The sequence below is a fragment of the Sylvia atricapilla genome, chromosome 8 (genome assembly GCF_009819655.1).
Source record: "Sylvia atricapilla isolate bSylAtr1 chromosome 8, bSylAtr1.pri, whole genome shotgun sequence".
Taxonomy (NCBI): domain Eukaryota; kingdom Metazoa; phylum Chordata; class Aves; order Passeriformes; family Sylviidae; genus Sylvia; species Sylvia atricapilla.
In genome coordinates, this window is record NC_089147.1 from 6,826,101 (window position 1) to 6,843,315 (window position 17,215).

Consider the following 17,215-nt stretch of genomic DNA (forward strand, 5'->3'; position numbering starts at 1 on the left):
GCATTATTTTCCAGTGTGCTTGCCTAACTCTTCATTTTCTGCAAAATCAGAGCTAAGTCTGCATTTTGAGGGGGTAAAATCATTCCTGACAGGAACAGGGAACTCTTCCTTGTGCTTAAACTGAGAAACTTGAGGTGGATTTGAGTGGGGACGTGGCCAGGCCCTGGTGTGATATGGAGTTTTGTAGAATCAGAACGGTGGGGTCATCTTAGTGGTTTATTCCCTACCCTTGTGATGCTTGCTATTACTTTAGTAATTCAAGAACTATAAAGGAAGATTATGAGTAAAATACCAGATCAGTTAATATTTGAACACGGCATATTTTGAGTTAGTTGTTTGTGGTGTACTCCTAAACCCTGGCCAGAGTGATTTAATAGTCTCTTATTTTTCATGCAGAAGACTAAAAAAAAAAAATAATTTTAAAACTGAGTATTTTTATGTGACATATTTCAAGATGGTTTTCTTCATGAAGGAGTTAATGAGGGAGAAACTTGGAAGCAAATTAAAGTTAGAAGTTGAATTGGATTTCAGGAAAATAGCTGGAGTGTTGAGTTGTGTTTATTCACAAAGAGAACAAAAGAAATGTCTTTCTCATGGCTCTGTAGTGGTTGTTGCTCATTCAGAACCGAAGTGTCTTGAATCAGAGCATGGAGCTCCCTCCCAAAGTGTGTGCTGACAGTTAAAGGATGCTTAATTATTTATTTGAGTTTCTGAAACTCTTAAGTTCAGCTCCATGTGACTGTTTCCTGAACATATTGTGATCTCTGAATGTGACAAGCAGATGCCTCTGGTGGTTGAGCAAACAGAAGTTATGAAAGACTTCATTCTCATGAAATGGCAGAGACATCCTGCAGGCTGAGCTGCTCCTCTCCTGTGATTTGTAAATCTCCACACAAATAACTGCTGGAGGCTGCAGCAGCGGCAGAGGATGGAAACCAAGGCACAAGGCAGTGCTAGGAAATGAGAGCAATAAATAAAGACAGAAAGGAGGAGTACCCTGTAAGAGGGTTGGGTTTTTTTCCAAAACTTTAGTAGAGATGCTGTGATACCGTTCTTTGTGCAGGGTTGTGGCCCTTGCTGTTGGGATTGCCTGTGTGTGTGAGCCCTGGGATGGGGCTGCAGCCTCTCTCCTCCCTCAGATCGAGGCTGTGTCCCACACCACAGCACTATCACTGAAAAACCAGATTGGTATTTATGAGGGAGGCTAAGAATTAATTCATGCTTGTAATAATATTTTATATAAAGTGCTGAAAGTTAAATATAGTAAATATACTAAGCACCCCCCCCCCACCTTTGTAAAACTCAGATTGCAGAACTTAAACTCAGGGAGAGACTTCATTTGCACTTGAAGGCACAGGGCGAAGTAACATCTTTTTGGAGGGGACAAGGAGCGGTCATCACTCCCTGACCAGACTACTGGTGCCACCTGGACAGCATCACCGGACTGGGAGGGAAAAACAAAAGGGCTTCCAGTAAGCCGGGAAGAACTATTCAGTGCAAGCCGATAAGAATAGATAACACCATACCGGACAGTTGAGGAGATTTCCATCGCTGGGTCTAGCCTGAGGGCACAAAAACTGTATAAAAATCCAGGCTCCAGCGGCAATTTCTCGTGAACCAGGGGAGGACTGTTTGCCAGATAGATCGCTGGTCCGACCTTGTTCACTGGTGCCAACTCCTGGGCTTGGCATCTCTCTTTTGTTTTTATTGTTATTTTGGTGGTGGACTTTTTATTTCTTTGTAACCAAATTGACTTTAATAAATTTCTTCATATAAAACGATTCGGCTATTTCGCTTATAACAATAACTCAGCATTTTCTAATCAAAGAGAGAGGATTATGTGGTGAGATAGTTGGTGTTTTATGCACGTTATCTGGAACATGAACTGCTTTTTCTGTGAATCACATGCTGCAGTGAGGGAAATAAAGCTCAAGGGCAAATGTTTAGAATACCTGTATCTTTATTTTCATTCAAGAAGGCTGGCTAAGAAGAGCAACTTAATTTTTTAAAAAGTGTGAGAAGAACCAATCTATGAAACTAAAATGAACTGTTCATTAGGGTGCACCAATGGCTTTGTCATGAAAAATTTAAGCTTTAGGTTCATAGCATATTTTCATCTTTCTGTGCTGTGATGTTTATGCAGATAAACTTAAAACTTAAAAATCTGGTAAGATATTTACTGCAGTAAGACTCTTGTGTTAAATCATGTTTGCAGTCATAAACATACTGTGTGATTTTTACCAGCTTCTCACTTTCTCAGAATTATCTGTGCTGGTAGATGTAACTCAGTCTATGCCTGTGAAGAATTCTTGTTTATGTTGTCCAGTCTGCTGCATTCAAAAAGCTTTAGTAGCTCCTATTCATTCCTTTTGACCAATGGATATGTAGGAATGGCAGTATTTCTCCTTTTAGAGTGTTAAAGATTCATTATTGTCCTGTTACCTTTTTATATTTTTGTGTGTTCATGTTGTGTAATTTGAATTAAGAGAAGTTTCTTCTGTATTTTTCAGATTCAAGCCATTTTTTCCAATTCAAGTATTGCCATCTCATGAATATGAAGATCGAGACCTCTCTATACAGGATATTCTATTGACAGAAGGTCGACTGAAAGTCACATTAATTGAATGTTCAAGGTATATTTTTGTGCACTTTTGCTCATTCTTGACTAAGCAAGGACCCCTTTCCTCAGTTTGTAGTAATTATAGTTGTAGGCCAGTTCTGATTCACGCAAGTGACAGCTTTGGTGTTAGGATTGCACTCTAACCAAGAAATGTGTTTTTCTTGAAGCAAAAATGAATAAATGAGTGTTGCAGTTATTTTCTGAGGCAATTCTGGTTTGTCTGGGGACAATTCTTTGCCTTTCTGAATTTTGCCTGGTTACAAGCTAATCTGTGCCTCCTCTTATTTGCTTAGTTTGCTTTTCTGCCTTAGCAAATTATGAGTCTCTTTCCAGGACAATATAAATGTTGTAATTATATTGCTGTATTATGTAAGCAAAAGGAAATAATTGTTTCACTCAGTCTTACATAAATCCAAATCACTTTTATAAGGCATTATTGTTGTCTTGGTCTTGAACAAAATAGTGGAAAGGAAGAAATAAAGTCTATTGCCTTCATTCATGAAGAGATTATTCTCTTTAAAGCTGCAGAAAAGGTGTGTGGGCTCTTGATTTGTTGGGGTTTTTTTTGTCAGGCTTCTTGGTTTATGTTAGATCTTATCCAAGCAGTGCTAAGGCTTTGATCTAGTCATGTGCAGTTGTACTCTGTATGAACTAAACTGCTTTGCAGAAAGACTCTTTTTTTAACCTTTTCACTGCTTGTATTCCCATAACAACTTCTCTTTTCACTTTCTTTCTGCAGCACTGTACAACCATTTGAGCTGTGTTTGCTGTACTGATGTGGTTTATCAGTGGTCAGGATTTCCTGAAGATATTTTTCTGCTTCTAAGACTTCTATGGTGGCAGCAGTGGTTATGTTTTTGTGATAAAATTCCTGCTTACCTGTCTCCCTATCTTTGTGATGTTTTTTGTGGATGATCCAAGGATATTAAATAACTGCTTTCCTTGGCCACCCAGAGCATTTCCCCTTTGACTGTACTGAGTAAGGGAACTCTGATTTCTCTTCATAGCAATTCTCCAAATTCAGCCCAGTGGTGCATTTGTTTTCATCCTGAGGGCCAAAATGACCACCATGTTCTGTGTGCAGTTGTTCTTGGTTTGGAAAGTAATCTTTTGAATGTTGTATTCCTGAATCTGAAACACCGAGCAGCATCAGCTCTAGAGTTTCTTTGCACTGAGCACTCACATTGCTCAGTCTGACATCATTCTGAACTCTCAGTGTTTTCAGCTGTCACAGATGCTTATCAGATGGCTGGGAGAGGATGCAGTTGCTGAGTTGTCAGGTCTGACATAATCCAAGTGTTTTATGCAGCTTGGAATTTTTCAACACACACTTGGAAATTGTCTCAACAGACAGTTCTCAGCCGAGATGTGACTGTTGCACCCACAGTAATTCCTCAGATCTTCCAGTTGTCCTGTTCTTTTTTTGAGCTAAACTGCTGCCCTTAGAGTCCCTCAGAGAGTAAAGATTCCTTCTTTGCATCTGAAGAGATAGAAAGAGAAATAGAGGATTTGGATACTGAAAGAAGAAACATTAATATTCACAAAAGTGACAGTGATCAAATATCCCTTTTCCACCAGCCCCCTTTGAGCTGGTGTGAAGGTTGGCTGGGACAATTCCCAGTGTGTGCTGTGTGCTGTGTCCATGGCTTTTGCACTCCCATCTGCCATAGGGACCTGAACATTTTTCATTCTTGCATTCTCATCCCAGAATGAAAGATCACTTGAATTTCTCTGTGGTTTTCAGTTTTGCTCAGTGCCCCAGAAGGTTTTATATTTTCTCAGTACAGTAAATGATCTTTGACTTCTTTACAGAATTTGGAAGTAGAATTCTTCTCTCTAGTCAGGTAATAGAGTTCTGCTGCTTCTCCTGTTTATGTCTGGACATCAGTGGTGAAACTAGAGTGGTAAAATGTTTAGCAAACTTCTTCTGTGTTACAAATCGCTTGTTTAATTAAATTAAACATTTAATTATATTCTTCACATGCAAATACTTGCACTTTTTGCACTTTGTTTCTAATTGCAGGCTTGACCATAGCAATTTTCTGCTGTTGTGCTCTTGGAAGAAAAATTAAATTTGCTCATAAACTAATGAAAGGATGGGAACTTTGGTGTGAAGAAATAATAAGGAATATGTCTTACCAATCTTTATGTAACCTGCACAAAAACTCGAGTTTTCAAAAAGTGCAATAGCCTTAAAGAACTTAATTGTTGCAAAAATGCTGTTATCTGTCATTATCTTAAACCTTTTATGAAAAGGGAAAAAGCAAAGCAACATTATGTTACATTTTGGTTTTGTTTCTTCTTTTTTTAAAGAAACACTGTGAAGAAAGCAACAAAGCTCATAAACTCTGACATTATTAGGCAAGAATACACTTCCAAAACTGTGCCATAAAGGGGGCACTTTTCAATCTGCAGGATATAGATATCTCTTTAATATGCTGTAAGATACAATAATGTCAGTTTTTATGTGCAGCTGTCTTGAAGGGTACAGCGCCTTTGTTTGCACATTAATGGAGATAACGTTCAAACAAAAGTTTTCTTAGTGTAACGGAAGTTAAAATTTTGCCTTTATGTTTCTAAAATTGGAAATTTTGCTCCAAACTCCAACGTGAAGAGCTCTTTAAAATTTCAATGTGTACTTTGGCTGTTTCATGATGGGTTTGTTCACCTTACACCAGGTCAGGTGCTGCTGACCCACTGTAAGGTGGAATCTCAAAATGGCTCTTTGTTTTGCTTCTGACTTATGTTGCAGTTCTGGATAAAACTTGTTCTATTCCTGTTTTGAGTTATCTCATGTGCTTGTTTTTCTATCCAGTGCAGTGGAATAGATATTTTAGAGGAGTCATAAGTACCCCTGAAAAATTCCTGAAGAGTGTTTAAGTGAGCAGAAGCAAATTTGAGAACGGTCACAGAGAGGTGTTTACCCTTGGGTTGTCTTAATTTTACTAGTTCTAAATACTGGTGAAAGTTGTCTTCAATAGCTTTAATTAATTTTCAAGGTATGTTCACTACAAATCTCCACATCTGAAAGACGAGGCTCTTTTTGATTATAAATATTTAACCTAGAAACATTATTTAACAATGTCATGGTAAACAGAGAAAATTGACATGTTTTTCTGACAGCTTTTGTCTGTATCATCTAAAGAGTTGTATAACACGTCACAATCACAAGTAAGATACTTGGGATGAAAGCTTAGAAACTGTGCTTGTCAAATGTATATAGAAAGTTTATGGGGAAATTAAAATCTAACAGCTCTTTTGAATGAGTAAGGTTTGTTTGAAATTTTTATTCCAAAATATTTATCTGCTTCCAGCTACTGTGAGTTAAGCTGTGAACAGCTTGATTGCTGTTCTATTGCCTCAAGTTTGTAGTCTGGGTTTTTTTTTTTTTTTTCTAATATCTGTCTGAAAAACTTTGTAGCCTTCTGGAGTAGGGTATCATGCATGAAGAACCACTCTTTTTTAGAAATGTTACAAAAATCACAGATAATAGGATCCCAGTTAAGTGAAATACAAATATAAGCAGTATATCTATCTTAATCTACAGTAGCACTCTTAAACCAATAAGCGCTTCACATTGTGATGTTTAGGACTAAAGTGGAAGACTCTGGTGGCTATTCTTGCTCTTCTTAAAATAAAACAAAAGCCCTTTGTAGAAAAAATACGAATTGAACACTTTATTTAAAAACCAACCAACCCCTGCCCACCCCACCTCCCCCCCCCAAAAAAAAAAAAAAAAAAAAAAAAAAAAGGAAAACACTGAAAACACTGTAGGAAAAAAGGTAAACTAAAAAAAAAAAAAAAAAAAACAAACAACCAAAAACAAACCCTTAGCTAAAAATTGTGTTACATTTTTGGAGTTTTCCACTAGAGGGTGGCAGTGTCTTTCCTTTGTAATGCTGTGCCTGTGCCATCTGTTCTCTCTGGACTTCTATGTATACACACTGGTTATAATGTATAGATGAAGAATAGGGAGTTAAATGTGTTATCTGGAATATATGTAATGGTATTACAGTTCTTACCACAGGCTTTTCTGTTTCAGGTTGCTGATGTTTGGATCCTATGAAAGAGAAACAAATGTTCATTGCACAATGGAGCTGAGCAGTAATGTTTGGGAAGAAAAATCAAGAAGTTCTATTAAAACGGTAAAAAAAAAGGGTGTCTTTGCATATTGCAGTTTGTCTTATGCTCTTGATATATTGTCTAGAAATTGTGTCTTTAGGCAATCAAATGGGTGATATTAGAGAAAAAACTAAACCCAAAACATAGCAGACCAGTTATTTAGTTTTTAGTCCACTGTCAAATGACCATGTATGGTTAACATTGTGTTCAGTTCTCACAGCTGTGCCTGAAACTGTGCCTGGTTTGAATATACTGTCAACTGCCCAGCTGCATTAAAACAAATAGTGGAAAATATAAATTTTATAGCCCTGTTATATTTGGGTGGGGCAGTGTTTAGAAAGCACTGAGTAAGAGTCACCTGTCTGCCTGGCCAGTATTGTAAGGTAGTGTTTTACTAATTATTGCACTTGACAACAGGAGTTGAGCAGCATGCAGCCTGCAGATTGCCTGCCCTTTTTTGTGTGTGTGAGGGTGAGAATGACCTTTTTCTATTTCTTCAAAGAAGAGGTGTGATGTATGAAAGAGCCTTTCAGTTTTACATTAGAGGGGTATTGTGTTAGTAATCAAATTGAATTTGGCTTGTGCTGAGCAATAGGTAGTGTACTTATTGAAGAAAGCCCCCCAAAGCTTTAAAAAGACCTCATGTTAACAGTTGGTTTCATGTAAAAAAATCACTGGAACAAAAATCCTTGTCCTGCATTTTACCCTCTGCTGATTGCCACTAACTTAAGCCTGTGCCTCTGTTACATCTGACTGGAGTTATGTTTGGAGACCAGCATCATTTTCCACTGGGGCAGCAAGAATCCAGAATTTCAACATCTCATTTAGTTTTGCCCCATTAAATTCACTTTGCATTGGGTCTAAAATCCTTGTAACAAATGCTGTAATACTTGTTTTCAGCTTACTGCCAGGAAGGGTAACAACTGTGTATGAAAACATGCACGGATCTGCAGGGTTGATGCTCTGGCAGTGAAGGTGGCAAGGCGTTGATTCACCAGTACACTCCTCTAGACAAATTAGCTTGTGATTATTTTTGGAGGTTGAGTAGCAGTGTTTAGAACACATTCTTTGACACTCTAACAACAGAAGAGGAGAGGAAAATCTCTCTGCATACTCCGTGGCACTGATGTGTTTGTGACAGCAGATGGCAGTAGGAGTAAACGAGTGAGGGTGGAATGGCTTCTTTTCAAACTGTGGAAAAGTACTCAGGGAGAGACTCTCAAAAACTCATCTGTGTCAGTATCTAAAGCAAAATGGCAGGTTTTTACATGAAATGGCAATTAAAAAAAAAAAGTCCTAAGTTTTTGGAAATCTGGCTCGCAATATAGGGAGGATTTTCTTGTGCATCTGTGGTGTTCAAATTGTGTTCAAATACTGCCAGAGAGCAGAGACTCCTTAGTTTGGGTTGCTGCATCTCAAGCTCAGCTGGCACTGGAGAATTCAGTGCCCAACCGCCCTGAACTTGAGGCCCCTGGAATGGTGGCCTGGTTTGAAATCCTGCTTTTGAAAGTCTCGGTACGTGGGATGATATAGAAACTGAAAATTAGCAGCTTGCAGAACTACTTTTTGGTTCTCAATTTATATTCAACAGATGTAGTAAAATCATGGAAACCTCTTTTCCTTAGAAATCCGGTTAAATTTGCAAGCTAAAGTTACTAAATGTTAGGACATCTCACCAAGTGGTGAGAGTATTTTCCAAGGCCCTCAACAAAATAAAAAGTTTACTTTTATCCTTCATTGTGATTATTAGCCCTAATGTAATATTAACCATGAGGCAGCTGATGGCAGTACTTAATATCTTTCTAATATTAAATCCTTATTTTAATGCTCACATGTGCAGTACTTACTCAAGATAAAGTTAGAAATAATAACTTCAGAAGCAACGATGGAGAAATAGCAGACAAAGCTGAAGTGAAAAGTTAAAAGATACATTCTGATTTAACAGAGTCTAATTTATAGAAGCCTCACAAAGGCATGACAGACTACGTTCTACAATGTTCCTGAGAAAATTTCTCATAACTTTCTAAACTTCCTGACATTTTCATTCATTTTATTGTGTTAGTAGTAGTGATCAAAGATTAGACAGGTTTAATGCCTCGTAATGAATTTTGGGAAGACTTTAATCTGATCCCAGAATTTATGGAACATTAGTAGATGTCACAATTGATTTTGAAAAAAGATGCTGTGTTATTGAATATCTCTGGAGCATTATTGAAGTGTCTGTTACAATACAAAGGTGTCTCAGGCTTATGTCTGTCAAATCTGAAACATGAGTAAGACTTTGGAGAGTGATTTGGCACATTCCCATGTAAAACGTGTAAACATCTTTAAATACCTTAATTAGCAGTACGTGCTGCTGGAATTAGCATTAATCAGTGCATTGCTATGTAAAAATGATGTATGGCTAGGATGTAGTAATTAGCATTAGCAGCATTGTATTACCAGACAGGTGTTCTATGGTTAAATAATGAGAAATCTCTAAATAATGAGGTACATGCTTGTTGATAGGAAGTGGAGGCTGTATCATAAATGTGGATGGTTATGTCCACTGCACTGCCAGTCAGCAGCACCAGGGATTTCTACAAACAAAAAGAGCTGTTCTGTTTTCTCTTGGAGCACATCTGTTCTGAGTGAACCCTGGGCCCTCTCTACCCTCTTGCTGTGTCTTTATCAGTGCCAGCACTTCCTGTGCAGTGTTGTGAAAGAACAGCATGATATTTCAACAAAAATCAAAGTTTCTTTATGTATAAAAGGAAAATACAGCCTGCTTTCTTCAGAACTGGCAGAAGAACGGACATGGAGATGAACTTTGAAGTATGAGTAGCAGAGACTTAAGGTAGCTTCATAAGTGCCCTGTGCATTGACTGCAGTGCCTTGACTGCTCTGTAGATGCTGGTGCTTTTCTCTGCAGCCACCTCTGTGGAGAAGAATGACTCTAAAGTGCAGTTGTATTGAAGTGAGAATCTTGTGATAAACTGCTCTGAAGATCTTTGTAGTCATGTTTCTTTTATCTACATACTGATTTTTCTGATAAAGTAGTTTTCTAGAAGTTGTCTTATACCCAGAAAACATATGTAAACTGTAAATGGTTTGTGCTTTTTACTAGTTGTAAGAATAGGAAGTAATGGGGAGAACTTTTCAACTGCACACCAAAAATGTGTCTGTTCCAAGTTTTCTTTTAAAGTCCTTTTTATAGAAATTCAGGAGCATGAGAGAACCATTACTGATCTTGAAATAAGTTACATAACCCAAGGAAAATATGAGGGAACACCTTTAAACTTTGGTGTCAAGTATGTTTTCTGAGGTGGTACTGTAAGAATAGCCAGGAGTTCATATTTCTCCAGTTTCTTACTTCTACAGGCAGTAAGTACTAGGGCTTTTTTATTGTTGGCAGGGTTATTAATTACAATTTTTTTTATACCCTTCTATAAATATTAACTTTATCAATACTGAAACTGCATTTCATGTTCTGCAAAGTAAAAATTTCCATTTAAAACAGCACATCTGGTATCTCATAGGATTCACTCTTGCAGCAGTTGTCTCAGAAGCACACAAATATCTCCTGAAGTAATCTAATAATAGAAAGAATTAAAGAATTAAGATAAGCATCCCAGTGCTTTTTTATGAGCACTGCTTGATGTTTTCTCCAGTTCATTCTGAACATTGTGGTCAGCACTGGAGTAACACAAGGGGAGGACCTATAACACCATCTTTCAATCTTGCACTATGAAAAAAAGAGTAATATTTCTCAGCTTTTCATGAAACTAAATTTCTTTTATCAGGGATTAAGGGGAACTTCAAGGTATTCCAGTACCATAATATATGAATCTAAAATGAAAAATAATGTAAATCAAATCCAACACTTTGTGAAATGAGTTGCCTGAAGGTACTAAACTATAATGTCAAAATTTAAAGCAACTGTGAAATGTTAATTTGTGAATACATGGAGTTAAATGCCTCACAGTTGGCATTTCACTGTGCTTATTTAACAGCCTGCCATTTCAGCATTTAATCCTATCAAAAGAAAGAAGGAGGATTAAAGCAAGAAAAGCTTTTTGAAAATGTCACTTTTTATGAAAATTCATGATCTTGTAAAACTTGGTAATATTTGTAAATACAATGGGGAATAGTTCTGAGATTTGTGCCTTACATAATATTCTGTAATCTGTCTTTCAAATAAACTTGAAGGCCATCAGGATTTTTTCAGTCTCATCCCAAACATTTAAGCTTTTTGGCTTGGGGCTTCAGAAAGCTTTACTGTGATTTAATGAACAACCTTCTGTGAAAATGCACTGTAGTTCTTTATTGCTTAGAGACTGTGGAATATGAACATTAAAAAAACCCTACCAAAAGCCCATTGACACAGGGGTTTATTTCAGTGTATAGTCAGATAGTTCTTTAGAACCCAGTGCCATTATCCCAGTCACAGCCTGATCTGGTATTTCTTACCTGCTCATCGGGGCAGTCCTATCCTGCATTCTGGGCATGAACACTCTCACTGGGGCAGGCAGAAAATGGAACTTGCCACACTCTGGCATTTGGCAGCAGGCAGTACTAAATGTAGCACGTCCATCCAAGTCTGGGGCTTCCCTTCCCTGCGCCTTTTCCTCCCTGTGTCCAAATTTGACATTGTGATTTTACCTAGAATGTTGCAGACATTTGCTTGCAACAAATCTGACTCGCTGAGTCTCACATTTAAAATAGTAGATGAAAAGATGATTGGGTAAAATAACTTGAGGGAGAAGAAGCTGTGCTGAGCAGTGCTTAGTGCTCTCTGTGTTCTTACACTTCCTCATCCCCAGCTCTTATTTTGAGAGCTGCCAACAAAGCTGATTCATGGTCCTTGGATTTAGGAGGAGTTCTAGAAACAGATACTTGTCTTGTCTAGTGAATTAAGTTTGGTTTGGTAGCCACCTAATTCCAGTTGAAATCTCCATTAGATTTTGTAGCCAAGTTATGTTGCAGATGCCATGTACTGTCTATCCAGCTGAGGTCTTCTAAGCTGGTATTTTGCAAGGTGTGAAAAACATGGCAGTGACCTCCTGATTAGTCACAGAGTCATGAAAGAGGCTGCAGCCTTTTAGTTGGTTATGCTGGATGAATTGTCCTTAGTAAGAATTTTCTGTGTGACTATTCTAGGACAAAAGTTACATGAAACTTCAGGTTTATTCAAGGATTAGATCTGTTCTTTTAGTGCTTTTTGCAGAACTGATATGAAAAAAAATACTCATTTTAGCTATGTTTTTATGCATGTAATAGGCAACCTGTAGTAGAGATTCTATGAGTTACCTTTGAGTTGACTATTTTATGCGTCATCCTGATAGTACCCAGTTTGACTGGCAGTTGTAACCTTTTCTTGTCATACTTTTTAATGTACTGGTTCTTATTTAAAGATCTGTAACTATGAAGTAAACAGTTAATTATACTTTCCCTTAGAAATGCTTGTAAAAGTAAAGACTCTTTGAGAGTGTCACCAGGATGTGGTGCTGGTGACTATTTTTTTTTCCCTATTCTTGTTCCCTGCTCTGCAGCATGTCCAAATACTGAATGCAGTAAAGAGGTTTAAGTAGGTTTTACAGCAGCTGTCTTGCTCATTTGTGAGGAAATTGATTTACAGTGATAGCTGATCTTGCTAAATAAATAGATGGCTGATGCATGAAAGCTAACTTTGTTTGTATAAACAGTATGGCTTATTGTAAGAGAGATAACAGTGTTTTATTGACCAGAGTACACAAAGTGGTTTCTGGGTAATTCAGTATTTCTGGAATGACTTTTTAAATTATTTCCTTACATCCTATTGCAAAGTTGCATGGCCAGATGAGCTGGCAGCTCGGGTTGGAGGCTGCCTCGCATGGCTGAAGTGGAAGGGGATGGGCTTATTTAAACACAGGTATCTACAGCCACCTTTGGAGAAGTAAGCTGGTTTTATTCTCATTGGTTTGTAGTTTGTTTTCCTCTTCAACCCTCCAGTTTACTTTAAAAATATTTTTTTCTCTGATAACCTTATAATAGTTAGCCTTTTCCTAACATAGGTTTTTTTCTTTTCAGATTGAGAGACTAGGATCTGTTTTTACTCAGGAGGTAGTAGCTAGATTAGAGCGAGTTTACTTATCTGTGTGGATTTTAGTGATATTGCAATGTTTCCCTACCACATCAAGACCTCATCAAGTTGGGCAGGTTGACAGCTGTTTTCCTTCCATTGATGAACAGTTATGTCAAGTCTCCCAAAATACTGGAGAGGAGTCTGTGCTTGAATGTGTAATTACTGAACAGCAGCGTTTTCCAGAGAGAAAGCCCAGAGTGGGTAAAAAGTTGTGGGAAAGAGGCCTGTGGCCGTGTGTAAAAATACTTGTTATGAAATAGCAAGGTACTGGCACTAGGTGCTCACAAACTCTCCTAAAACCAGTCATCTCCCAAAATCTGTGTGAGATGTGTGCGGGTTTGACAGGACGGAGTTGCAGAGTTGTTCTTCCCTGACTGCGAGTTGCTCAGTGGGATCTTGTCTGAGTGTTACTGCCACAAGTAGTTCATCATCTGGAAGTTCATCTTGCAGTTAAGGAAGAGAAAATTACACTGGAGTTTCTACAGACTGTCAAAGGATAGGCAAGTCCTTGTAGTTGCCACAGAACAGCTGATGTTTAACTTCTGCCCTTCAGGAATCTGAGATTCTCCTTGCTTCTGAGTTTAAACATCTCACCTCTTTATAGACTTTGGTGCATGTTAGTAACTGCTGAGAAGACCATACAAAATATCTCAGCTGCTCGGTTCTGGTTCCTATTTTTTTGTTTAGACTGGCAATTACATTAGCTTAAACAAAAGCATCATCAGGTTGCATACCAGGAAGTTTGGAATGGAGGTTTTTTAAATATCCTTAATTAATAACTATAAAATAATTATTTATGTTAATTATTTAACTAATAAAACCACCATTTTTTACTGTATGTATCTGATGCCCTTCAGTAGGATAGAAATGAATTTTCATACACCACAAATAGTTAGTTAATGTCTAGTCATTTTAAATTTTGTGGTTCAAGTGTCAAAATACAGGCATAAAATGTACTGAGTGACTGCACAGAAAGCCTTTAATTTTGTGAGAAGAATTCCTTATTCTGAGTACACTCTAATGTATTCTAACTCTTGTTATGAAGTCAAATGCTCTAAGTAGTTCAGATTCTTGGACTCAAGGTAATGCAGTGTTGTTACATGTGTCACATCTTGCCTTCCTAGAATATAATTATTTAACTGAACATTATCTCAAAACGACTGTTTATATTTTTTCCTTCTTTCTCCCTCTGCAGTCAAAAGCTGAACCAGACATTAGGTGCCTGTCTCAGTGTTACAAGTCTCCTCTAGGTGCGGTGGAGCTCAACACATGGAGGCCACACAGAGTGAATGAGAACAGTGGTGTATTTACATTGTTATAATTCTCACTGGTTACTGCATTACCAGTTACTGTGGCTGTGTTACGTCTTTTGAATAGCAGGAGTGGAATCCCACTTTGTAGGCAAAAGTGAATGTTAAGACAAAATTATCAGTGCAAGCTAAGTGATTCTTAATGGTGAGCAAGCATCTTAAAAATAGTCTCCATAATTTAAGAAAATGTATAAGCAAACATTTTGTGAGGCAAATGCAGTGCATGTTCTCCCAGAGCTCTGTAATGGCAGCAGAGAGCAGTAAGAGAATAATGTGAGTGGGCAGCACAGCAATTGTCCTGGAAAAGCCTTGGGGATCAAAGCTGGAATTGCCAATTCCCGTCATGCAAATGAAATGACTAAAAGGTCACCTGGTGTATTAAGGTTAGAGGGAGCAGAGTGATGCTCTGCAAAGGCCACATGCACATCAGAAGTGATCAGGAGTAAATCGTCATTAGAAAATGGAGCATTTTCCTTAATTCAATCTGGTAAAAGGCTGTCTCTGTCAGAGTTTGGTGAGATAAATAGAATTTATGAACTATGAGTGTCTTCACAGATGCTTTAACCAAAAGCCAGTCTATTCAGATCTATATTTATGTCATCCCTTTCCATTTTATATTTGGAACAAATATAATGTCTATGCACCCTGAGATCCATTTGATGTTAATCGAAGCTTTAGATTTTCCTTGGCTGAAGGAAAGAGAACAAACTTAATTCTTTAGAAACTGGAGGCAAATATGTAGAAGTATTTTTTGTGTGTTTTGCTTGTTGGGGCTTTGTTTATTATAAAAGCCATCTAAAAGCATATATATTATACATATGCACTTTTTATGTATAAGTTGTGCATATGTATAAGTACATGCACTTAATAAATATATATATAATGAAAAACATCAGTTGCTCTACTTCAGTTAAATATACCTGAAAGTCTGATGGGTAACAAGTTGACTATGCATTTAAAAATGTAGGTAATTGCAAATACAATAAGTGACCCTTGAGAAACTGGAATTAACTTACCTTAAGTTCATCAGCAGTCAAGAAATAGCAAAGTTGATGTTTAGAGAGCAATTGCAGAAATCTGTTTCTAGGTTCCACAGTAGTTAAATCACACATCTGTGGAAATGTATCAGGAATAGTCTGTACGGCAGCTTGTAAACTAAAACCAACCACTTTACATAACAATGGGAAGGGAGCATAGGATTACAGTGTTCAGAACTTCTAATGCAAACAAACATGTGGTTCATCTCCACAGTAAATCTCCCCATTTCAAACCAGTGAGTTCCACTGGTTCAAAACAGATGCACATTTATGGTAGGATTTCATTGGACTAGTTAAGCGTACAACAAATAACTTGCTTAAGTCACAAACTGCCGTTCGGTGGCACGGTATTTCTGTGAAATGTGGAGTCCAGTTCTGTTTGAGCTGTATGGTCTGTTCTTGTGGACTGTGAAACACACCAATACGGCAATTACTCTGTTTTTGAATTCAAGACTGATGTATAGACTGTAGATCAAGTTCTCTCTATGGATATGTACATATAAATAAATGCAAGTTTGGAGAACAGATGTGCATTTTGCAAGCAGAGTGGACAGCAGAGTGCTTAGGCTGCCCCTGTTAGAGCCACTACAGCCTCGGGGCTGAGGGCAGCACTTCCTCACCACAGTCCTGGAGGTCTTGCTGGGCTCTGCCTCTGCTCTGTCCTCCTGGAGAATACTCACATCAGGATTAGCACTGCTGTGCTAATCACACACCGGTGCAGCTTCCTCTGCAGGGAATGCACTTGGTGTGCTCCAGGAGCACCGGCACTTTCTAATGCAAATCAAAGCACAGGAGGTGGGGACCATGCTCTGCCTCGGGAGCACACGGCTGAACTGAAGAGCTGTGGCTGTGCACAGCAGTAAGGAAGAGCAAAGAGTGACTGTCAGCTTGGTGCAAGAGGCCATGTGCAGTGATAAAAACCTGCACCAGCTCAGCTGCATAAACAGAGAGCAGAGGAAGTAGGAGAAGAGTAACACTATAGCTGTGAATATTTGGCTTAGTGTGGAACCTTTAAAGTGTCTGATTAATGTATGTTATTTACAGGTTTGAGAAACTCCCAGGAAATATGTGGTTGTGCTATCAGAAACATTCAGCAGAAAAATTGGCTTGATTCTAGGCATTTCTTTATAAATATATATATATATGTGTAGTCCAAAACAAGATTAAAATGGTATCTGGACAAGGTATCTGTTTGAGTCAAGTCAGTAATTTAGAATGGAAGGGACTTCTGGAAGTAATCTGGTCCCAGCCAGGTCAGTGCCAAGCTGGCTCACACTCTCTTCCTGAGCACAACCAGACTCATTGATAAAAAATCAAGTTGTATTTTTTCTTCAAATTGTATTTTCACTTTGGCTAAAGTGACAGACGATGCTGTTACAGAGGGAGGGGAGGGCAGCAGAGCTATCTAATTTCAGCTAGCTGAATAAAAATAATTCACAAAAAGACTGATTTAGTCTTCAGACTGGCCTAAGACTATATCTGTAGGGATGGCTTCAGATGGAATAAACTTTCTTTGTGTAGCAGGCAGTCCAGGCTGGAGATAGTTTTAGCCAAAAAAACTCTTAATTTAATTGCATCAAGATTGCATCTGAGGTGCAGATCTGCTGGAGAGAGAAAGTAATATTAAACTTCTTAATTTTGGCTACAATGGGTGCTTAACCAAAACATGGGAATATCTATGATGGATTTTTACTCACTGCAAAACAATATCTGAGAAAAGAATTCATTTTTTAAACTATTTTTTTTGCCAATCTTGATAAACATTTGTGTTTCCACTGGACTTCTCAAAGCTTTCGCTTTTGGAAGAGAATCTGAAATAGGAAATATTCTAAAAATGTTTGTAATAACTAGGAGCAAACTCTTACTGCTGTTTTGAGCAGAGGCATTCAGATTTTTGCCAACCCATGTGTTGTGGGTGAGGTACCAAGAGTCTTGACTGGATATGATTGAGGTAACCAAGAGTTGTAATTAATTCTCAAGCTTAAAAAATAGCTGCTAAGAAGAACAGATTTTATGACAGGTC

General features: G+C 37.9%; 1 protein-coding gene across 1 annotated transcript in view; it reads left to right on the plus strand.

Moving 5' to 3' along the window:
- PDZD8 (PDZ domain containing 8) overlaps positions 1-17,215 on the plus strand; it is a 52,987-nt gene that overhangs the window by 15,025 nt on the left and 20,747 nt on the right. Inside the window, exons 2-3 of the mRNA XM_066323512.1 lie at positions 2,511-2,633; positions 6,663-6,765. Of these exons, the coding sequence (XP_066179609.1) occupies positions 2,511-2,633; positions 6,663-6,765 (226 nt within the window). The remainder of the gene's footprint in view (positions 1-2,510; positions 2,634-6,662; positions 6,766-17,215) is intronic.